Source organism: Takifugu rubripes, chromosome 18 (genome assembly GCF_901000725.2).
Source record: "Takifugu rubripes chromosome 18, fTakRub1.2, whole genome shotgun sequence".
Taxonomy (NCBI): Eukaryota; Metazoa; Chordata; class Actinopteri; order Tetraodontiformes; family Tetraodontidae; genus Takifugu; species Takifugu rubripes.
The window spans coordinates 4,367,170-4,384,452 of NC_042302.1; the positions used below are offsets into that span (position 1 = coordinate 4,367,170).

The 17,283-nt window shown below is 47.9% G+C and overlaps 1 protein-coding gene across 1 annotated transcript; it reads left to right on the plus strand.

The window, feature by feature from the left end:
• Positions 1 to 14,259, plus strand: lin7a (lin-7 homolog A (C. elegans)). The gene is made up of 6 exons (XM_029825645.1): positions 1 to 56; positions 5,897 to 6,015; positions 8,456 to 8,527; positions 10,849 to 11,058; positions 11,131 to 11,340; positions 12,344 to 14,259. The coding sequence occupies exons 1-5, from the start codon at positions 20 to 22 to the stop codon at positions 11,338 to 11,340; spliced, it is 648 nt and encodes a 215-aa protein (XP_029681505.1). The 5' UTR covers positions 1 to 19; the 3' UTR covers positions 12,344 to 14,259.
• The last annotated feature ends 3,024 nt before the right edge of the window (positions 14,260 to 17,283 follow it).

Sequence of the window (17,283 nt, forward strand, 5' to 3'; positions counted from 1 at the left end):
TCTCCAGTCAACAGCAGTCATGGCGACAGTGGTCCAGCCGCTCTCCCTGGAACGAGGTAAGGCGCTCGCTTCTTTCCATCTTGGCTCTCCGGGAAACTTCCCCGCGGATCTGCGGATCCACCCGCCGATGGATCCACGCGCTCGTGCCTGACACGGATCTCCAGATCTCTTCACCACTCGTCCTTTATTTTATTCACAGAAATCGTCCCGCCTCTCTCTTCCGTGCGTGCGACCCTTTTTGCAGCCAGGGGCGCGCATTCTGGGGTTTTGGGGGTCTGTTTTACAATATCGTGGAGATCTTTGTGGTTTATGAAATGATATCAAATGAGATCAGCGTCCTCGCCCCTCTCACAGCGCGTCTTGTTCATTCCCATCTATATTATATAACCTCCCCCCGTGGAACGTTATCGCGGCTTTCGCTCCATCTGGAACCACACGAAGCCGCTCAGGCGCGTTTAAATGCAATAAGAACGGCAGTTTATCAGGAAGGAGGCAACTTTAGTAACTGGATTATGCGGAAATGAGGAGGAAACGCGGGTTCTTTCATGGGATAAACTATATGAACGGGACCTCTTAGGGATTGTCATTTAAAAATATATGAATATGTAATTACCCATTTAGCTTCATGCTATTGTTGCACCACAGGTGACCCAGAGAGGAAGCATGTAGCCTAATGGCAGATCACTGACTGGGGCATATGTGTGCATCTCCTGACCTCATTGTTGCCCCCCCCCCCCTCCAAAGGATGACATAATTCCTGATATAGTGGCTCAAATGGAATAGTGTGCAAATGTAATAATGATGAAGCCTCAGGGAGGGAATAGAAGCTGTCAAATACAGAAAGAAGACACCCTAGCCCCCCAACACACACACACACACACACACGCACAGAGGTGTTATAAATAAACCATATCTGGTGCTAGCATGAATTATCACGCTGCAATCTATGTGATTAGTGTCGACGTTAGCCGCAGCTTCGCTTGTGCTGAGAAACGTTTGTTTGCTGACATGTTTAATTGATGTTTGTCTGAACTCGTGAAGCCTGAGCTGGCGTTGAAACGGGACCTGCGGGACATTGTAAATGTAAAGGAGGTCAGCTGGCGGCTCCAGGGCACGAGCGCAGTAATGATAGTTTTCACACAGCGGCTATCGGGCAGGCGTAGCATCACAGGCTGGCGCCACCTTTTCCAGAAAACACGACTGTAATTGCTAATTTAAGGGTAGCCGCGGCTTGTGCTGGGTGTGTGCTTAAAAGTCTGAGTGTCTGGAACACACAGGGAGGAAACAGGCAGATGCTGCCACTTGGATGCCTGGGCGAAAAGACCATCCGTGGCTGCCTTTCCTGTTTCCTCAGAGGAAATATCGGTGACAGGCCGCCATCCCATAAAGAACAATGGACCCGGCGGAGTTCCCCTGCACACAAACTGTGTATCTGGGTTTTGATTATTGCTGAAAGGGTTTTAACAGGAAGTTTCTCGAAAAGTTGAACGCTAACAGAGCAGGCAAGCTCCAGCTGCTGGTGAGAGGCAGCGGGAAGAGTTTATGCTCCGGTTACTGTTTCTGCTGCTAACGTCCTCCCACGACTGAAACGTACGCTAACACCAAAAGACGGAACTAGCTTAGTTTATTGTCTCGAGACGTTAAACTGAAACGTTAGCAAGTTCAAAGGAAACTGCTTAAAAAACAAACTGTTTACAATTCAGGTCTTCCCAGAACGACTGCTGCCCCCTCCTGGTCCGGAGGCTCATCGTCCTTCACAGATTGTGTGTTTTTGGTCGCACTGCTGCAGTTGTGACACGTTCCCGTGTAGCATATTCTGCTCAGACACACGCGATGTGGAGCTCCTTGCCGTCGGGGATCGTTCTCAACGTCGAGTGCTGTGATCGCGGCCCCGAGGCAGTCGCAGGAGTCTTCCTCCCGTTCTCTGAGAAAGACGCCGTTTCCAATTCCGACTTTATTCCCATCACGCGCAGGATAGCAGAGGACAGTCGGACGCCACGTGTAGCCGGTTGTATGTCAACGTAACATAAAAGTCAACGTTCTTACAGTCGACGCCTTGAAGGGATGTTCAGTAATTAGCGGGGAAGCACAAGACATTTACCGTAACGACTTCGGTTTGGCCACAGGCTCCTTCAGGAGCCATTAACCCTCCAGAGACAATATTTATTCGTGGCTCCTCGCTGTGGGATAAATTGGATCTCATTTTGTTGGCATCAAGGCGAGCTTTGTTTGGTAGAACCCCGTCAGCCCGTTTTAATCTACCTGAGTGTGATTGTGTTTGTGTTTGTGGGCAGAACCAGCAGCAGCCTGGCTGAGGGCATCAAGGACGAGCGGGTCAATGTGGCGCTAACAGATGGCGCGGCCTTTTTGGTGGCGTGTAATCCCGGAGGGTACCCGGGTCAGCCGGGAGTCTGAGAAAGTCTTTTGTCCCCGCCGCTGAGGTTTCAAACATCACGCAGGTGTGTCAGAAAGACGCTCGGCTCTGCTTCTGTTCGAGATCCACTCATTAAATCAGGAAATTGGAACGACGCCCGGCGCGAGCGCCCGTCCCGCGGCAGCGGCGTCGAGCCCCATCGAGCGCCGGAGCCTTCATTACGTGTCACCGTGGCTTTGTTCATCCCCGCCTCGCGACTCTAATGAGCGGATGATGAGGCTGACCTTTTTCAGTCGCAGCCTCGTGCAGGAGGAGCGCGAGGAAATGAGTTTCGAGACTGTGGCGGCAAACAGACGATCACGGTTCATCATTGTCAACACGGTCGTTGAAGCTGGCGAAACAGAGAGAAGGAGCTGCTTCCGTCCCTGCTGGGGCGAGCCGGGGCGCCGGGGACATTTATTTGCTCCACCGGCAACGCTTCGCCGTGGTATTTGCTTGGCTCTTCCCCAGCACCGCCATGCCGAGGTCACGGGGTCAGATTTTCAACGTGTAAAGTCATATGCTCGGAACGCTGCCGATTACGGGTTTATTGATGCGGCCGCGCGGTGACGACGGCAGAAACAGACAGTGATTAATGTTGCAGTGGAGCCTCGGGGAATCGGCGCAGGCTGGGAATTTGCATCACAAGCGCAGACTCGTGAGAAATAGGTGTTTTTTTTCCCACTCTTGAGATTAATGTGGCCTCGCCAGGTTGACGCGGAATAAACAAAAGCGATAATAAACCTATGTAAAAGGAGAGAGGAGCCTTGGAAGGTCCTGGGCTGCGTGTTCCCCCAGTATCTACTGGAAAGTATCAGCCTTGTTTGGAGAACGGCTCAATAGCCTCGCAATTAAATGTTAGGGTGGGGGGGTTCTAACTGAACGCTCACCGGACATGAAGACCTCGAACGCGCCATGGAGACACAAAAGCAGAAGCAGTCCTCCAGGACTGCAGAGGACTCGGGAACAGGTTCTGCACTTCTTCGGCCCAGCAGTTGGCGTGAAGACCTCAAACGTGCAGGGAAGAAGGACCAAGCAAAGCCACAATACTGCACAGTGCAACACTCCCACGAAGCCAACCAACACTCAGCAAGAGAAACCAAACCAGCACCCTGGCCCTGATGGGCAGAAGCACCCTCCTGCCTGCAGTGCCAGCTGCCGCCAATTGGGCTCCACAACGCCCCCTGGGGGACAAATCAGGCACAACCCTGGACCCCAACATTAAAACCTTCAATCCTGGAGCATCGCTCCCTTCTAAAGGGAGATGAAGTCCTGGCAGGACCGCTGCTGCTCTCATCAGAGGTTACATGGTTCCAGTGTCGCCGACCAACAAGCTTATCACTTACTTTAACTCCATAAACAGGCTGAATGGCTCATTTTGCGAGTGAGAGGGAACGCGGAGGCAGAACCCATCAAGCTGAACACACACAGTGATCTAATTAAAGAGCCGCTTCGGGGGTCTGCTAAATCTGGCAGTCGTAGCGTTTAGGTCTGAGCTCACTGCACTTGGGAGGACGTCCACGTTCTGGACTCAAAGATCCCTCCAGGTCTCCTGAAGTCGGCAGAGGCGAGGCGCTGAAATAAACCTCTTGATTTTTACTCAAGCCCTGGAGTCTTTTTATTAAACGTTAGTTTAGCATCAGCAGGTGGGACAGAGCAGAAAACCAGTCCGGAGGTCAGAGAAACCGGCCCAGTTTCTCATCATAGTTTGCTCAGCAGGGGGCAGCAGCCTCGGACCATCCAAGGTGGCTCAGACTGAAGGGGCAGACAGATGTAATCCTCCAGCACGTCCTAGCCCAACCCCCAACCCCCCCTTGTTCAGACACCTCCAACACCTCCTGGTGGAGGCTGGCTCTCCTCAGTGGAGGGTTCTGATTTGAGAGCCCCCCCCATCAAGGTCAGCCAAGTCGGTAGCATTAGGACTTCTTTCACCCGCTCAGAGTCGGATCACCTCATGTTGCTGCATGTCCGATGCATCGTTTGCTCTTGATGATGAGGGACCACCTCGTGGACCACCACGGTCACGTCTGACAGACCACCAGAACCACCAGAACCACCAGACCACCAGACTGCTGATGGCGTTTCAGGATCTGAACCAACAAACGAAGCGGGTCGGCCGCATCTCTGATTCAGATACCGCAAGAGAAAGATAAAGGTTGTTAGCCAAAATGCTAACATCCTAAAGGTTCCTGTAGCTTTAAGAAGGACAACCATGACCTGGGTTGTGCCTTGGGATGAACTGAAGAAGAGAAAACTGCGCAGAAAAGTTCGGACTTAATCACGCAAACAATGAAGAGATGAGATATAAATGAATAAAAGCGGCTTGATGGAGGTTCGAGGGCTGTGATGTGGGTCAGGAAAGTGGCTCTAATGAGCACATGGAAAAAATCTGGACCTGGATTTAATGAGAAGGACGGAGACCTGCAGGAACACTGCCCCTGCTGCCCGGAAGAGGAACAGCTCGTTATCACAAAGATGTCTGATAGGATAGCACAAACACTTTCACACTTAACTCCAAATATTTATCTGAAGATCTTTAAAAATGCATACAAACCTCTTTCCTCCACGGCCAGCCTGGAATTGTTTGGCTACGAGCTAATTAGCATTGTCCCGACGACTTGTCTCGGTGCCAGATGTCATCTAACGAGCCACAACTCTCCCTGGACTCATTTGGCGAGCTGTAACTGGTCGCACTGGGAAAGCAGCCTGCAATTTCCAGCTGATCAATGTAATCTTCTCTCCTTTATTACAGTCATCTTAAAATAGAAACAGGCGATATGCGCTTCCGCGGGGCATGTGGCGCAAAGGGCACGGGAAGAGAGGCTAAAGCCGATGTAGCGTGAACGGTAAAAGCTACCGTTTGTCCTCGGTGCTCAGCTGAACATTGCTGGTGGTGCGGCAATAAAGTCGATGGGTTGATTTCTGCTTCGGGCTTTTCTGTTTTCCAGTGCGTTTGTACAGATGTTAGCATGTTGGTATTGATTACATTGCCCCTTAGTGGCCAAAGTGTGTCAACGCAGCCTCACAGAATCCTGAAATACCTTTTTTTTTGTGTTCTTTTTGGACGACTGAATCACAAAATGAGCGTTTTAATCTACATTAAAATGATCTATCGATGACTCCCTTCACAATAAAGTCCGAATTAAGCCACGGGAAGACGGGGATTGACGGATTGTGGGAATACAGCGGCTGTAAATCTGCAACACCCCTGCTACCTTATCGATTCAGAGATCAACGTGCACAGATTGTCCACCAAACTGCTGCCCTCCCCGACGGTTTCAGGGGGTCAGAAACGAATCGGCCCAGTTGGCGCCGAGCTGCGGCTCAATTTAGCCTAAATTCTCTGAAACACCTGCAGGTTCCTCTCTGGGGTTCTGACCACCAACGATGTGCCACAAAGCTTTTTGTGCTGTTGTGCTAGCTCGGCTGTTAGCTTCCCTGCCGACGCTGACCTCTGACCTCTCTCCTCCGCCTTCCTGCCAGATGTTGCCAGAGCCATCGAGCTGCTGGAGAAGCTGCAGGAGTCGGGCGACGTCCCCGGGCACAAGCTCCAGTCCCTGAAGAAGGTGCTTCAGAGCGAGTTCTGCACTGCCATCAGAGAGGTGGGAGACGAGGCCGGGCGGGAAGCGATCCCGCTCCAAGCCTGTTTTCATTGTTACGGTTTTGGTTTTTTTGTCTTCACGGCACGACCTTTACTTCAACGCTTCAGCCGAGTTTGTGTTTTCGTTGGCATTGTTGCTGTGTTCTCTTACTGTCACCTCCAGATCAGCAGAATTCTGCCAAAAAATGATAAGAAAACAGCTAAAAAACAAGCTAAAATTAGCATTCATAGCTAACGCCGTTAGACTCCGATCGAGCTGAGGCAGCTTTAAATAGTAACAAAAACCATCAGTGATGAATTTCTGCTAATGCCACCTTCCCACCTAGCCAGATGCTAATTAAACCGCAATCCCAGCAATACAATTAAGTAAAGTTGGCTGATTGAAATGGTAAATTTAAGTTTGAGTATGCATAAAACCTCAGCTGCACTCCTAAATTGGCAATTATCTGGAGCTTCCAGCTGCCATGGCGACGCTAAAACGTGCTAATGAATCGTTCCGTTGTTTCGGCCAATATTGTGCAAAAAATCCTGCATAATGAAGCTTTTTGTTTATTGGTTCTGGTCCAGAGTCACCGCAAGAACTGTCATTCAGGAAACAAACACACACACACACACACACACACACACACACACAAGATAGTTAAACTGACTACATTTGATTCTAATTGGGAGCTAATGTGTGGAACGGATCTTTCCATAACGACGCCTGACAATAGTGAGAGAATAATAAGCTGGTTTCCAGCTCTGCTCTGCGGGTCAGTCACGATCTGACACCGCCGCCCCCCCACCACAGCCAAACTGATCTCAGCACCCGCGGGGAAATGACAGTAAGTGCGTTTACATGCGCATCTCAATTGGACGACACTTGGCATGAATAACTTATGCAACCGGACTTTCTGTCCACAAAGTTGGAAGTTGTTGGGTGGTATGGGTGCAGTCAGGCTTCCCCCCTCCCCGCTAGGTGGCGATTTGTTGTTATTGGGCCGCACCGTTTGACCTTTAAGGTCACAGCACAACAATCCATAAAGAAGTTAGCCTGCGAGGTAGCAGCCACAGCTACATCAGCGAGTTTACGAGTTTGTGTAAAAAGGGACACAGCAGCCCACCAGTTCAGTCAAACCCGGTCTCCGGGGATACCCAGACACTCGGGAATTAGCGGTCTGTGCTGTGGCCGACTGTGGTTTACGGTCGATTACAGAGACGCAACAGCTTCTCTTACCAATACTGAGCCGGGACCAGGACAGGCTGGAAGGGCTGGCTAACGCTTACCGTTACTGCTTTTTTTTGGGTTCAAGGAAAATCCTTCTAAAATGGCCAAGAAACCCAAGAGGCAGGAAAAACTGCCTTTTAACAGGCAGAACCCCTGAGCAGGTCCAGCTTCCCAAATGGACTTTTCTATGCCTTTGATTAGAGAGTTTAAAAAAAACGGCAAAGGAGTGAGTAATAGCGTCCTTCATCAGCTTTACTCTGCAGTCAGTTTTCCGCTTCAGTGGACAATTTCAATCTCTGTAATTGATTTTTTTTTTTAGACAGAAGTAAAAGTGAGCGGGGATGGGGGGCCTTGTGCCGAGTCCAGCGCAGCGCCGCCGCCTCCCACGTTAGGCTGAAAAATGAACGCATCGCCACACTGAGTGGTTTCCATAGCATGGTTAGCGACCGAGGGAGGGAGGGTTTGTTCTGGTTCCTCTTCTGACAGCATTAACCCACCAGCCCCGCCCTCCCCCGCCGCTCGGGAGATAGCCGCCCTTGGGATGCGGCGTTGCCACGGCAGCTCGCCCCGCGGGCGCCACTCCCGCTTCTCTTTGTGTATCACCCCTGGTTCCAGGTACTGTCGTCCCATCAGGGACCACGTGAGCAACAAACACTCAAGAACGGAGCAGATTAGAATCAACCTGCATCCATCCAATTAACAAGTGATTAAAAAAGCTGCTTTTTCGGGGGTCAAATCCAAGGAAGGGGAGGGGCTTAAAAAATGACCGTCACATTAACTGACGACCAGAAGCTCTGAAAGTGAACCTGGATTTTCTGATTCTGGCGAGTTTCCCTTTCAGAACGGCAGCTTTGACGTTCCTGAGCAGCAGCTCGGGGATACATTTGCCCCTCTGCGACCTTTCCTGTAATCCCAGTCCCATTCCCATTCCTCCTGAAAGTTCAAAAACCTGAAATTAGCCCACTGCTCGTCCTTCTCGTCCTGTCTTTTACGCCACTTGTTTGCATTTGGGAGGGATTCAGTGTCGAGATTAGCACTGAAAGACGAGCGTAAGCGGAGACTTTGAGGTTCTGGCGCACAGTAACTCCCAGAATGAGGGTATCCGGGTGGTTTCCGTCAGTCAGCGCCGTTAATGCATTCTGGATCTGCGGGGCCAGCTGTGCACGAACACGATAGTTGACGACGTGGGGCTCCGACACGCTGATCACACCTGTTTCTTTGCTTCATTCAGGTGTACCAGTACATGCACGAAACCATTACAGTGAACGGATGTCCAGAGTATCAAGCAAGGGCTACGGCTAAGGTAGGACTGTTAGCAATGAAACACACCATAATGTTCAAGTTTCCCACGTAGCTAATGTGGGCATTTATGTCAATTAAACGTGAATGATCATTCAGCATTGTCATTGGTCAGACTGTAGAAAAGGAGGTAAAGCTTCCGATGTGGGGCCAGGGCAGGACTGAAATCGTTTTGTCTGACATATGCAAACTAAAAAGGTGGAATTTTACCTTAAAAACTGCACAAGCGCATCCTCACCTGTTGATCAGGGATGGGGATCTTCCTTCCCACTAAACAAAGAGCTGCTCACAGAGAAGCACAAAACACAAAGCTAGGCTAAAGTTTACATTTTTAACCACGTGTCCACCTTTACAGTCAGGTTTCATAATCAAATCTTTGAACCATTTCGGAGAAAATCAGACTCGTGTTAACTACGACGTCCGTGTAATCACTCCTTGGCTCTTTGATTTGCACACTGGTCTCAGAAAGGCTTTGATTTGAGCCATAAATCTTCCTCCTGCCTCGCATGACGCTCACACAGGACTGTCGCAGCCTCCAAGCAACCATTTGTAATCCGCTTTACACCCACAGGAGCCGTAGTGTGTTACGCAACCGGGATGAGAAACACGCTCCATAAATCAACAGCGCCACAAAATGCCTCGTATTCAGCGTTTGTCTTTGTTGACGCGCAACCTAAGTTATTGATCTTCTTTTTCCCCTCCTTTAATGAAGTCGGAGCCCTGTTCTGTGTTGGGGCTGCAGCTTTAGTTTAATCTCAGACTGTGAGAATGAGTAAAACGCTAATTGGTTGCAACAGACTGAACCTGAAGAGTTCTAAGATGATGTTTTTCTGGGCTTCAGAGTCCAGCTGGGTCCACTCGAGCAACGGCAGGAAGGAACGCTGCAGACGTGGCTGAGAGCAAGTGTGTTTTGTCTGGTGTGGGCAGCGTGCAGACGTACAAACTGTTGGAGGTATCGAATAGCCGTATGCTATCAGCTTAAATTAGCCAAAGGTCCCTTGAAAGCTTCCATATTTAGACCAATTTGTCACACGGTTGAAGCGCGAGTTAAGATTGTTAGCTAGGCTGAGAACTTACATGCTGACAGCTTTAGCAGATCCCAGCTGCCGAAAAGGCAGGATTGAGCTATTAGCCTAGCTTAAGTTGATCTAATGGGAGTCGACAAAGGAGGTTGTTGTGGCGTGAAAGTGCAGTGAATAGTTAAAAATCAGAAAGGGCCAATCACAGCTTGTCTCGCGCTAGCTTTAGCATCGCCCACAAATCAAGGCCGATTAGCCCCTAGTTCAATATTCACACCCACTTTTACTATTGGAAGAACAGAACATTTTTGGTCCTGTTGAACTCAGAAATGGTTCACACAAAAAAAAGGCTATTTTTATCCAAAAAGCTCCACGGCTCTATTTTCATCCATCAGATGTGTCGGATCTAACGACCGGAGCAGAAGTACCTGAGCTCTGACAGTCAGGCAAAAGAATAAAATAAGTTCCGTCTCCGCCCGGAGTGTCTGCGGAGTCTTTAAGCAGCTTTTAAACCCCGTCCTACTTTTCTATCTTTACCCTCTTACGGATGCGTCTTTAAAAATTCCCTTTACTTCAAGAAATAAGCCCTAAACCGGGAGCACATTCTGGAGTGAACCAGCCAGCTTAGCCGTTCTAAATCCTATCATGTTATCAAAGCTATGAGCTGCCCAGTATAACCAGTATGATATGGTCTACTTGAGTTATTCAGACGTCAAATCTCCCAACGCTCTTCATGGTTAAATCAATCCCGGGATCTAATTTTTGCCCAGGGTTTCTAATTACGGACCTTAATGGAGCCTTTGAGGGATGTTTGGGCTCCGGAGAAAATAGCGCCCCTGACTATTCGCATGCTAAAGAGCTCCACCCCGCAGGATTTCCATTCATAACGCTGCTGAGGTTTGGCAGACAGCGGCTACTGCGGACAGACGGATACATCTCTGAAGGTCAGGGCGGCGCGTGACCCCCGCCAGACTGGGTGGCCTGCATGCTAACAAGCCACCTTTGGGTTTGACTTCGGACACCAAGAAAGAAAGAGAGAATCTGTCTGAGAGGGATTAATGTCCAACAATGTGAGAAGAGAGGAAGGTCCAAAATTAGCAAATAGGGGTCCTAGCTAAAGCCGATTACTGTGTGGCTGTGCTTTAGCTTGTAGCCTGTGCACATAATATACACTGTAGCTAGCTTCAGAAAGTGAACGGCAATGTTATACAGCCAAGTTTCATGCTCCAGCGAATACGGCTTTTAAAAATAAGGTAGGTTTTGGAAGGTTCGACCTGTGGGTTAGCGGTGCCTCTCTTTCCTTCAGGCCACAGTTGCTGCCTTCGCAGCCAGCGAAGGCCACTCCCACCCGCGTGTCGTGGAACTCCCAAAGACGGAGGAGGGGCTGGGATTCAACGTGATGGGGGGCAAGGAGCAGAACTCACCCATCTACATCTCCCGCATCATCCCCGGAGGTGTGGCCGAGAGGCACGGCGGTCTGAAGCGAGGGGATCAGCTACTGTCCGTCAATGGCGTGGTACGTAACTCAAGAGCCAAAATGGTTCCTCCAGGAGTTGTGCTCTTTAACGTCGCCACCATCGTCTGGCAGAGCGTAGAAGGAGAACACCACGAGAAGGCGGTGGAGCTGCTGAAGGCAGCCAAGGACAGCGTGAAGCTAGTGGTCCGCTACACCCCCAAAGTGCTGGAGGAGATGGAGGCTCGCTTCGAGAAGCTACGCACGGCCCGGCGGCGCCAGCAGCAGCAGCTCCTCATGCAGCAGCAGCAGAACCTGAGCTCTCAGCAGAACCACATGTCGTAGGTGAGGCGCTTCATTGCTTTCAGGGTGCGGAGAGGGGCGGGCGTTGCTAACACGCGCTAGCTGCTCACTCCAGCATAAAGTACGGAGGCCTGAAGGGGACATTTTTGATTAAAAGATTTGCGTTTTCAGTATTTTTGGTGCTATCTTCTGGGTTCTGCGAGGCTGCTCGTGCTCTGGAAGGACACCCCGGTGCAGTAGAGTCCAGCTTTAGCACCAAAGCTTAAATAAACGTGCACCTTCACGCCATGGACTTAGCTTTAATTTCTCAGGCTATTGTCTGACGACTTAATTCCTGTCACGCCACGGCTGATTCTGCACATACTCCAGTTATTCCCTGATCCACTGGAGGTGGGCGCCCGTCCAAGCGCCGTGGCGCTGCCTGCTTGATCCCCCGGCCGTATCTCTTGTCTTGCGTTTGGCAGAGAGCAGCTTGGGAAGGTATTTAAGAGCTTGTAACACTTTGTTGTGGCGGCGCCTCGGGCAGGGGACCGAGCTGGGATCGGGTTTTATCAACGCCAGCATGTTCACCGCACAGATTCGGTTTGGCGGCGAATAGGCTGAGACGACGGCAGCTGGAGTTCAGACAATAGCGTCGGACTTTAATGGGACCTCCCAGATTTTCTCTTTAGTTGCTTCTCTCACAGCGACACACAGCAAATAACTTCACCCGCTGAAGATGCTAACATAAAAAGTAAAATCGAGTTTTTAGAGTTTGTAGCGCTTCAAACTTTGAAACAATGGCTTATGGCCTATCCCGAAACCCACCACCAGGGGAGGTGCAAGACGCAGAGCCCCGAGAGTTAGCCAAGCAGAACATACACACTCAAGTGTGTAATGGCTAGCGTGACCTCATAATACAGTGATCTAAGCGCTAAGTCGTCGCGGCGTAGCTGAAAGCTAACATCAACCATAATGGATTTACCAGGATATAAAGCTTTGTGGCGCAGAAAGGAAAAAAAACATCTGTCGCAACTGTTGCCCTCAGTCTTCTTTTGTCTCGCAGGCTCTTCCAAAAGAAGAAGTGAAGGAGAGAATCCACAGGTGGATCACCGAGGACCCCAGAGGAAGCTCGGCGGACGCTCGCTCCTTTGCTAACTCTCTCTCCCCACCTTCCACCAGTAACTGAGCAAAAACTCAAACTCAAGCACGAGGGAGGCTAGCAACAACGATCTCCTCCATTTCCTGCCGTCCTCAGTCGCTCTTCCCCAGTTGTGACATTTTGCTGGAATGCCCCCGATGGTTTAGTTCACTCTCGTTTAACCGCTTTCCCGCCCTCGTTTGTACCGTGCTGTTTTTAAACGACCCCTCAACTGGTGCTTGTCTCCGTGTGAACGACCTTTTCCTTTCTTGTCTTCTGTTTTGGATAAACCTTTTTTTTTATTTTTTTTTTTAAAAACCCTACTTTCTTGTAGCAGGAGGGGCAATTTTTCTATCTTGTAGGTTCGGCAATAACGCTTCGTTTTTTCCCCCCCCGTCCAGCCACTAAAGTCGTCACCCGAGACCTGTAGAGTTTACGCTGTGTCTGTGCAAACGTACGTTGCTGTAAAAAAGAAAAACGGTTCCCTCTGTAAGGCAGCTTTTGGGTCCAAATGTGTGCCATTCAAAGAGATTAACAGGTGGCATAAATGTGCAATAACTGCTGTGAATGATTGACTTTAAAGGTCCAGTGTGTAAGATTCCTAACAATCGAACATTAAGAAAAAATTGGATGTAGTCAAGTTTTCTCTATAGGGCATAAAAAGTGGCAAATGAACGCAGAGAGAAAGGCATGCTAAAGCAGCTAGCAGCACTAGCCTGACATCAGCAAGTTTTTGCGATTTCAACAGATGCTGAATGAATTTGAGGTGGATTCCATGTAAAGGTCCTTCTAAGTATAGTAAATCATGGCTGCATGTAATAGCTTGTACACATTAACGCTGTAGACAACAAATCCTCAGATAAATCGGTGAAATAGACACTTGTTTATCACAGTTCTTGTTCCCACCACTAGGGGCCGCCAGATTTTACTCACTGGACCTTTTATTCCCGCTCCCTGCTGAGACTTCCACACATTGTCCAGACAAACAGAATGTCAGAAATAAACCTAAAGAAATGAAAATGTTAAAACTCTGTTTATTTTTCAAACATCTGTGCTGTATAGTTTATGAGATCAGAGATTTATCTAAAAGATTTATGGTTTCTTTCATGTGTTCTCTATTTAAAGATTGTTTATTGTAAAGTGCTATCACATAGTTATTACACTTCTGTCCCCTGAATGTTTTTAGAATTCATTTTCCTCCATAACTGTAAACTAAATCTTTTCATTTTGTGTTGCTGTAGCTGATTTTTCTCATTTATCACCGTCTTTGGTGCTAATTGATCTTTAATCTTTTCTTTCCAAACTGGCACCTTTGTCTTGGTTGTTGCTTTTTTTTGTGCTTTTATTTCTGTCGGTTGCGACCTTTTGTTTGTTGCTTCAACGTACTTTGGACTTTAAAGGTGACAAAACTGATTTTAAATTCCCGATTTTGTACTATAAACGCCATTTTTGTGTTCTGGAGAGAACGAAGGGTTTTCTGAGCACATTTGGCCGCTGATCAGCAGGCTCGCCTCTGTTAGCTTAGCAGTTTTTCAGAAAATGTCCCCAAATTATTTGAATAAAAATGCATCACGACTTGGATTGACAACATCATCAGACGTTACGTGCGATTTTTTAGCTTTCGCCCCTTTTTTTAAATACAGAGGGAATGTGATGCTACACCCTTAATGTTCTGATTTAGCTTTACGACTCATTTTTGTATCAACATCACTGGTACTTTTTCTGAATTGACTTGACATTTTTGAAGCTGATGGGTCTTACCGTAAAGATATAAAAAAACTGTTGATATGCAATTGTTATACTATATTTGTATAAATAAATCTTTGTGCTTGTGTACAGTGGACACTTTGTTTCTTCTTTCATGGCTTGTTGCTGGTGTTTAGCCTTTTAGCTCACTGTGTTAGCTTTAGTTAAGCTTTAGTTTGTGTAGTGCACTTAGCCAAAGCTCAACAGATTCCTGTCTTTGCTACAGAAAGCTAACGCTGAAGGTTCCCCCGAGGTCACGGTGGGGCAGAACATCAGGTACCATTTTTTCACCTCTTTACAAAGAGAAAATCACAAAAGAGCTTTTTCTGTCAACAGCTTTTAAACCACAGCAGCACAGAAGTGTTCTCTAACAACTCAGCAGCAAATGGGTCAAAGCTCGAGGTGACACAAGAGGGCGAGTGAAAGATCCTCCACCTCCATCCTGTTACACACAGAACTATTCTAGCACCTCCAGCTTTGTGAAATAAATTCTGAATTTGTTCAAGTTTGAACCAGTTCAAGCCACAAGCCAGTCACTCAAACCCATTATTGCTGCCTTTTTCATACAAAAGTATTTGGCCACCTGCGTTGACTCACATATGAACTTAAGTGCCATCCCATTCCTCACCCACAGGGATCAATATGATGTCGGCCCACCTTTGGCAGCTATTACAGCTTCAGCTCTTCTGGGAAGGCCGTCCACAAGGTTGCCGAGTGTGTTTGTAGGAATCTTCAAACATTCTTCCAAAAGTGCATTGGTGAGGTCACACTGATGTTGGTGGAGAAGGCCTGGCTCTCCGTCGCCGCTCTAGTTCATCCCAAAGGGGTTCTGTCGGGTTCAGGTCAGGACTCTGTGCAGGCCAGTCCAGTTCATCCACACCAGACTCTGTCATCATGTCTTTATGGACCTTGCTTTGTGCACTGGTGCACAGTCATGTTGGAAGAGGAAGGGGCCGCTCCAATCCTGGTGTCCTGGGGCATTCCAAGTTCCTTTCACTGGAACTAAGGGGCCAAGCCCAACCCCTGAAAAACAACCCCACACCATAATTCCTCCTCCGCCAGATTTCACACTCGGCACAACGCAGTCCGAAATGGATGGAAAAGATGGAAAAGCGTGATTCATCGCTCCAGAGAAGGCGTCTCACTGCTCTAGAGTCCAGTGGCGACGTGCTTTACACCACTGCACCCGACGCTCTGCATTGGCCTTGGTGATGTATGGCTGAGAAGCAGCTGCTCGCCCATGGACACCCATCCCATGAAGCTCTCTGCGTACTGTACGTGGGCTCATCTGAAGGTCACATGATGTTTGGAGCTCTGTAGCACCTGACTGTGCTTCAGCATCCGCTGACCCCTCTGTCAGTTTACCTGGCCGACCTCTTCCTGGCTGAGTTGCTGTTGTTCCCAAACTCCTCCATTTTCTTATAATAAAGCCGACAGTTGACTTTGGAATATTTAGGAGTGAGGAAATTTCACAGCTGGATTTGTTGCACAGGCGGCATCCTATGACCGTTCCACGATGGAAATCACTGAGCTCCTGAGAGCGGCCCATTCTTTCACAAATGTTTGTAGAACCAGTCTCCAGGCCTAAGTGCTTGGTTTTATACACCTGTGGCCGGGCCGAGTGATTAGCACACCTGATTCTGATCATTTGGATGGGTGGTCAAATACCTTTGGCAATAAAGTGGAGCTTTTACACTGTTGTGCCCTGAAATAAACCTGAAAAACTCATTAAGAATCCTAATTGTTTTGCTCCCAGTGCGAGAAACATGTTTAAAGTGTCCTCATCAGCGCTGGGTCTCGGGATAATCCACAGAATTTGTCTGTAACAGTTTTCTCCATTTTAGGTTAGGATTAAATCAATTTAAAAATATGTTAGCTCTGTAGCTAGCTGGAGTGTTTGTACTGTTTGACCTTTCACAGACACACTTTGACCCGAGAAGCGGCCTTGCTTAAGCTAAGCTAACAGTTACCTGTGGACTAGAGTGTGACTGTTAAACACAAGAGAACTAAAAGAAACATCTCCCTCCTGTGGTCGCCGTGGGTACTGCAGCAACAGCCATCACTACTTTTATTCACTGTCCTTGTTTCTGCCTCAGGCTCATAATATCGCCTATCATCCACAGAGACCTGCAGGCGAGACCCGACACAAATGTAGGATGAATTATAAAATATTTTATTCATGGTATGTTAAACCTTGAATATATATATTTTTAAATCGATGCCAGACTTGAAGGGACCAAGGACTCATAACCTTTGAAACTTACTCAAACGCTGCCTCCTTGTATCATTTCACGCCTCTAATCTAAGAAACGATGTCAATTTCACTCTTTAAACTGCATGTAGTTACCAGGAACTTTACCCCAAAATTGTCTTACAGGCAGAAACTGCACAGCTCCAAATTTACAACATCCAAAATCTCATTTAGCTGAAGAACTTTTCAGTTTCTTCCAACTACAAAGTCAAATGAATATTTATACACCTAAAAAATACATGAAGTGCCTAGTTTGAAGTGCATTCAACATTCAAAAGTAAGCTCTGATATGAGAGCGGAGCTTTCAGAAGGATGACAGCATCATTTAAAACTTCAAAGTGAAGAGTTTTTTAATGTTAGGGTGTAATTTGCACTTTAATTTGAATTCTTTGTCTTTCTAAACTCTAAGAATTCAAGTCATGACATTCCTGAGGCCCCTCCCCCTCCAGCACACAATTAGCCACATTTGTTCGCGACGCTGGTGTTGACGCGTCAATCAAAGGTGTCGCTCACACCAGGAAAGATCAAAGCACTACACACAGACACAGTTAACACATTAAAGGTTCCAGAAATGACCGAGATGTGATCTGAGCTGTGTTTAACGTCGGAATTCAGAAAATCATATAACCACATTAATTGTCTTTCCGCTGCTTCTTTTATCTCAGATTTCTTTGATCTCAGAGATCAAAGACTGCCTTTTCCCTGAAGACATTCCACTGATCAAATGAAAACTCTCAAACTTTTATACAAAAACATGGAAGATTTAATGTTCATGTTGGAAAATACGACATTAAAACTGCTTAAATACACCTTCATTATGGAATAAGGCGACATTACATTAAAAGTCATATTTAAATACTGGGGATAA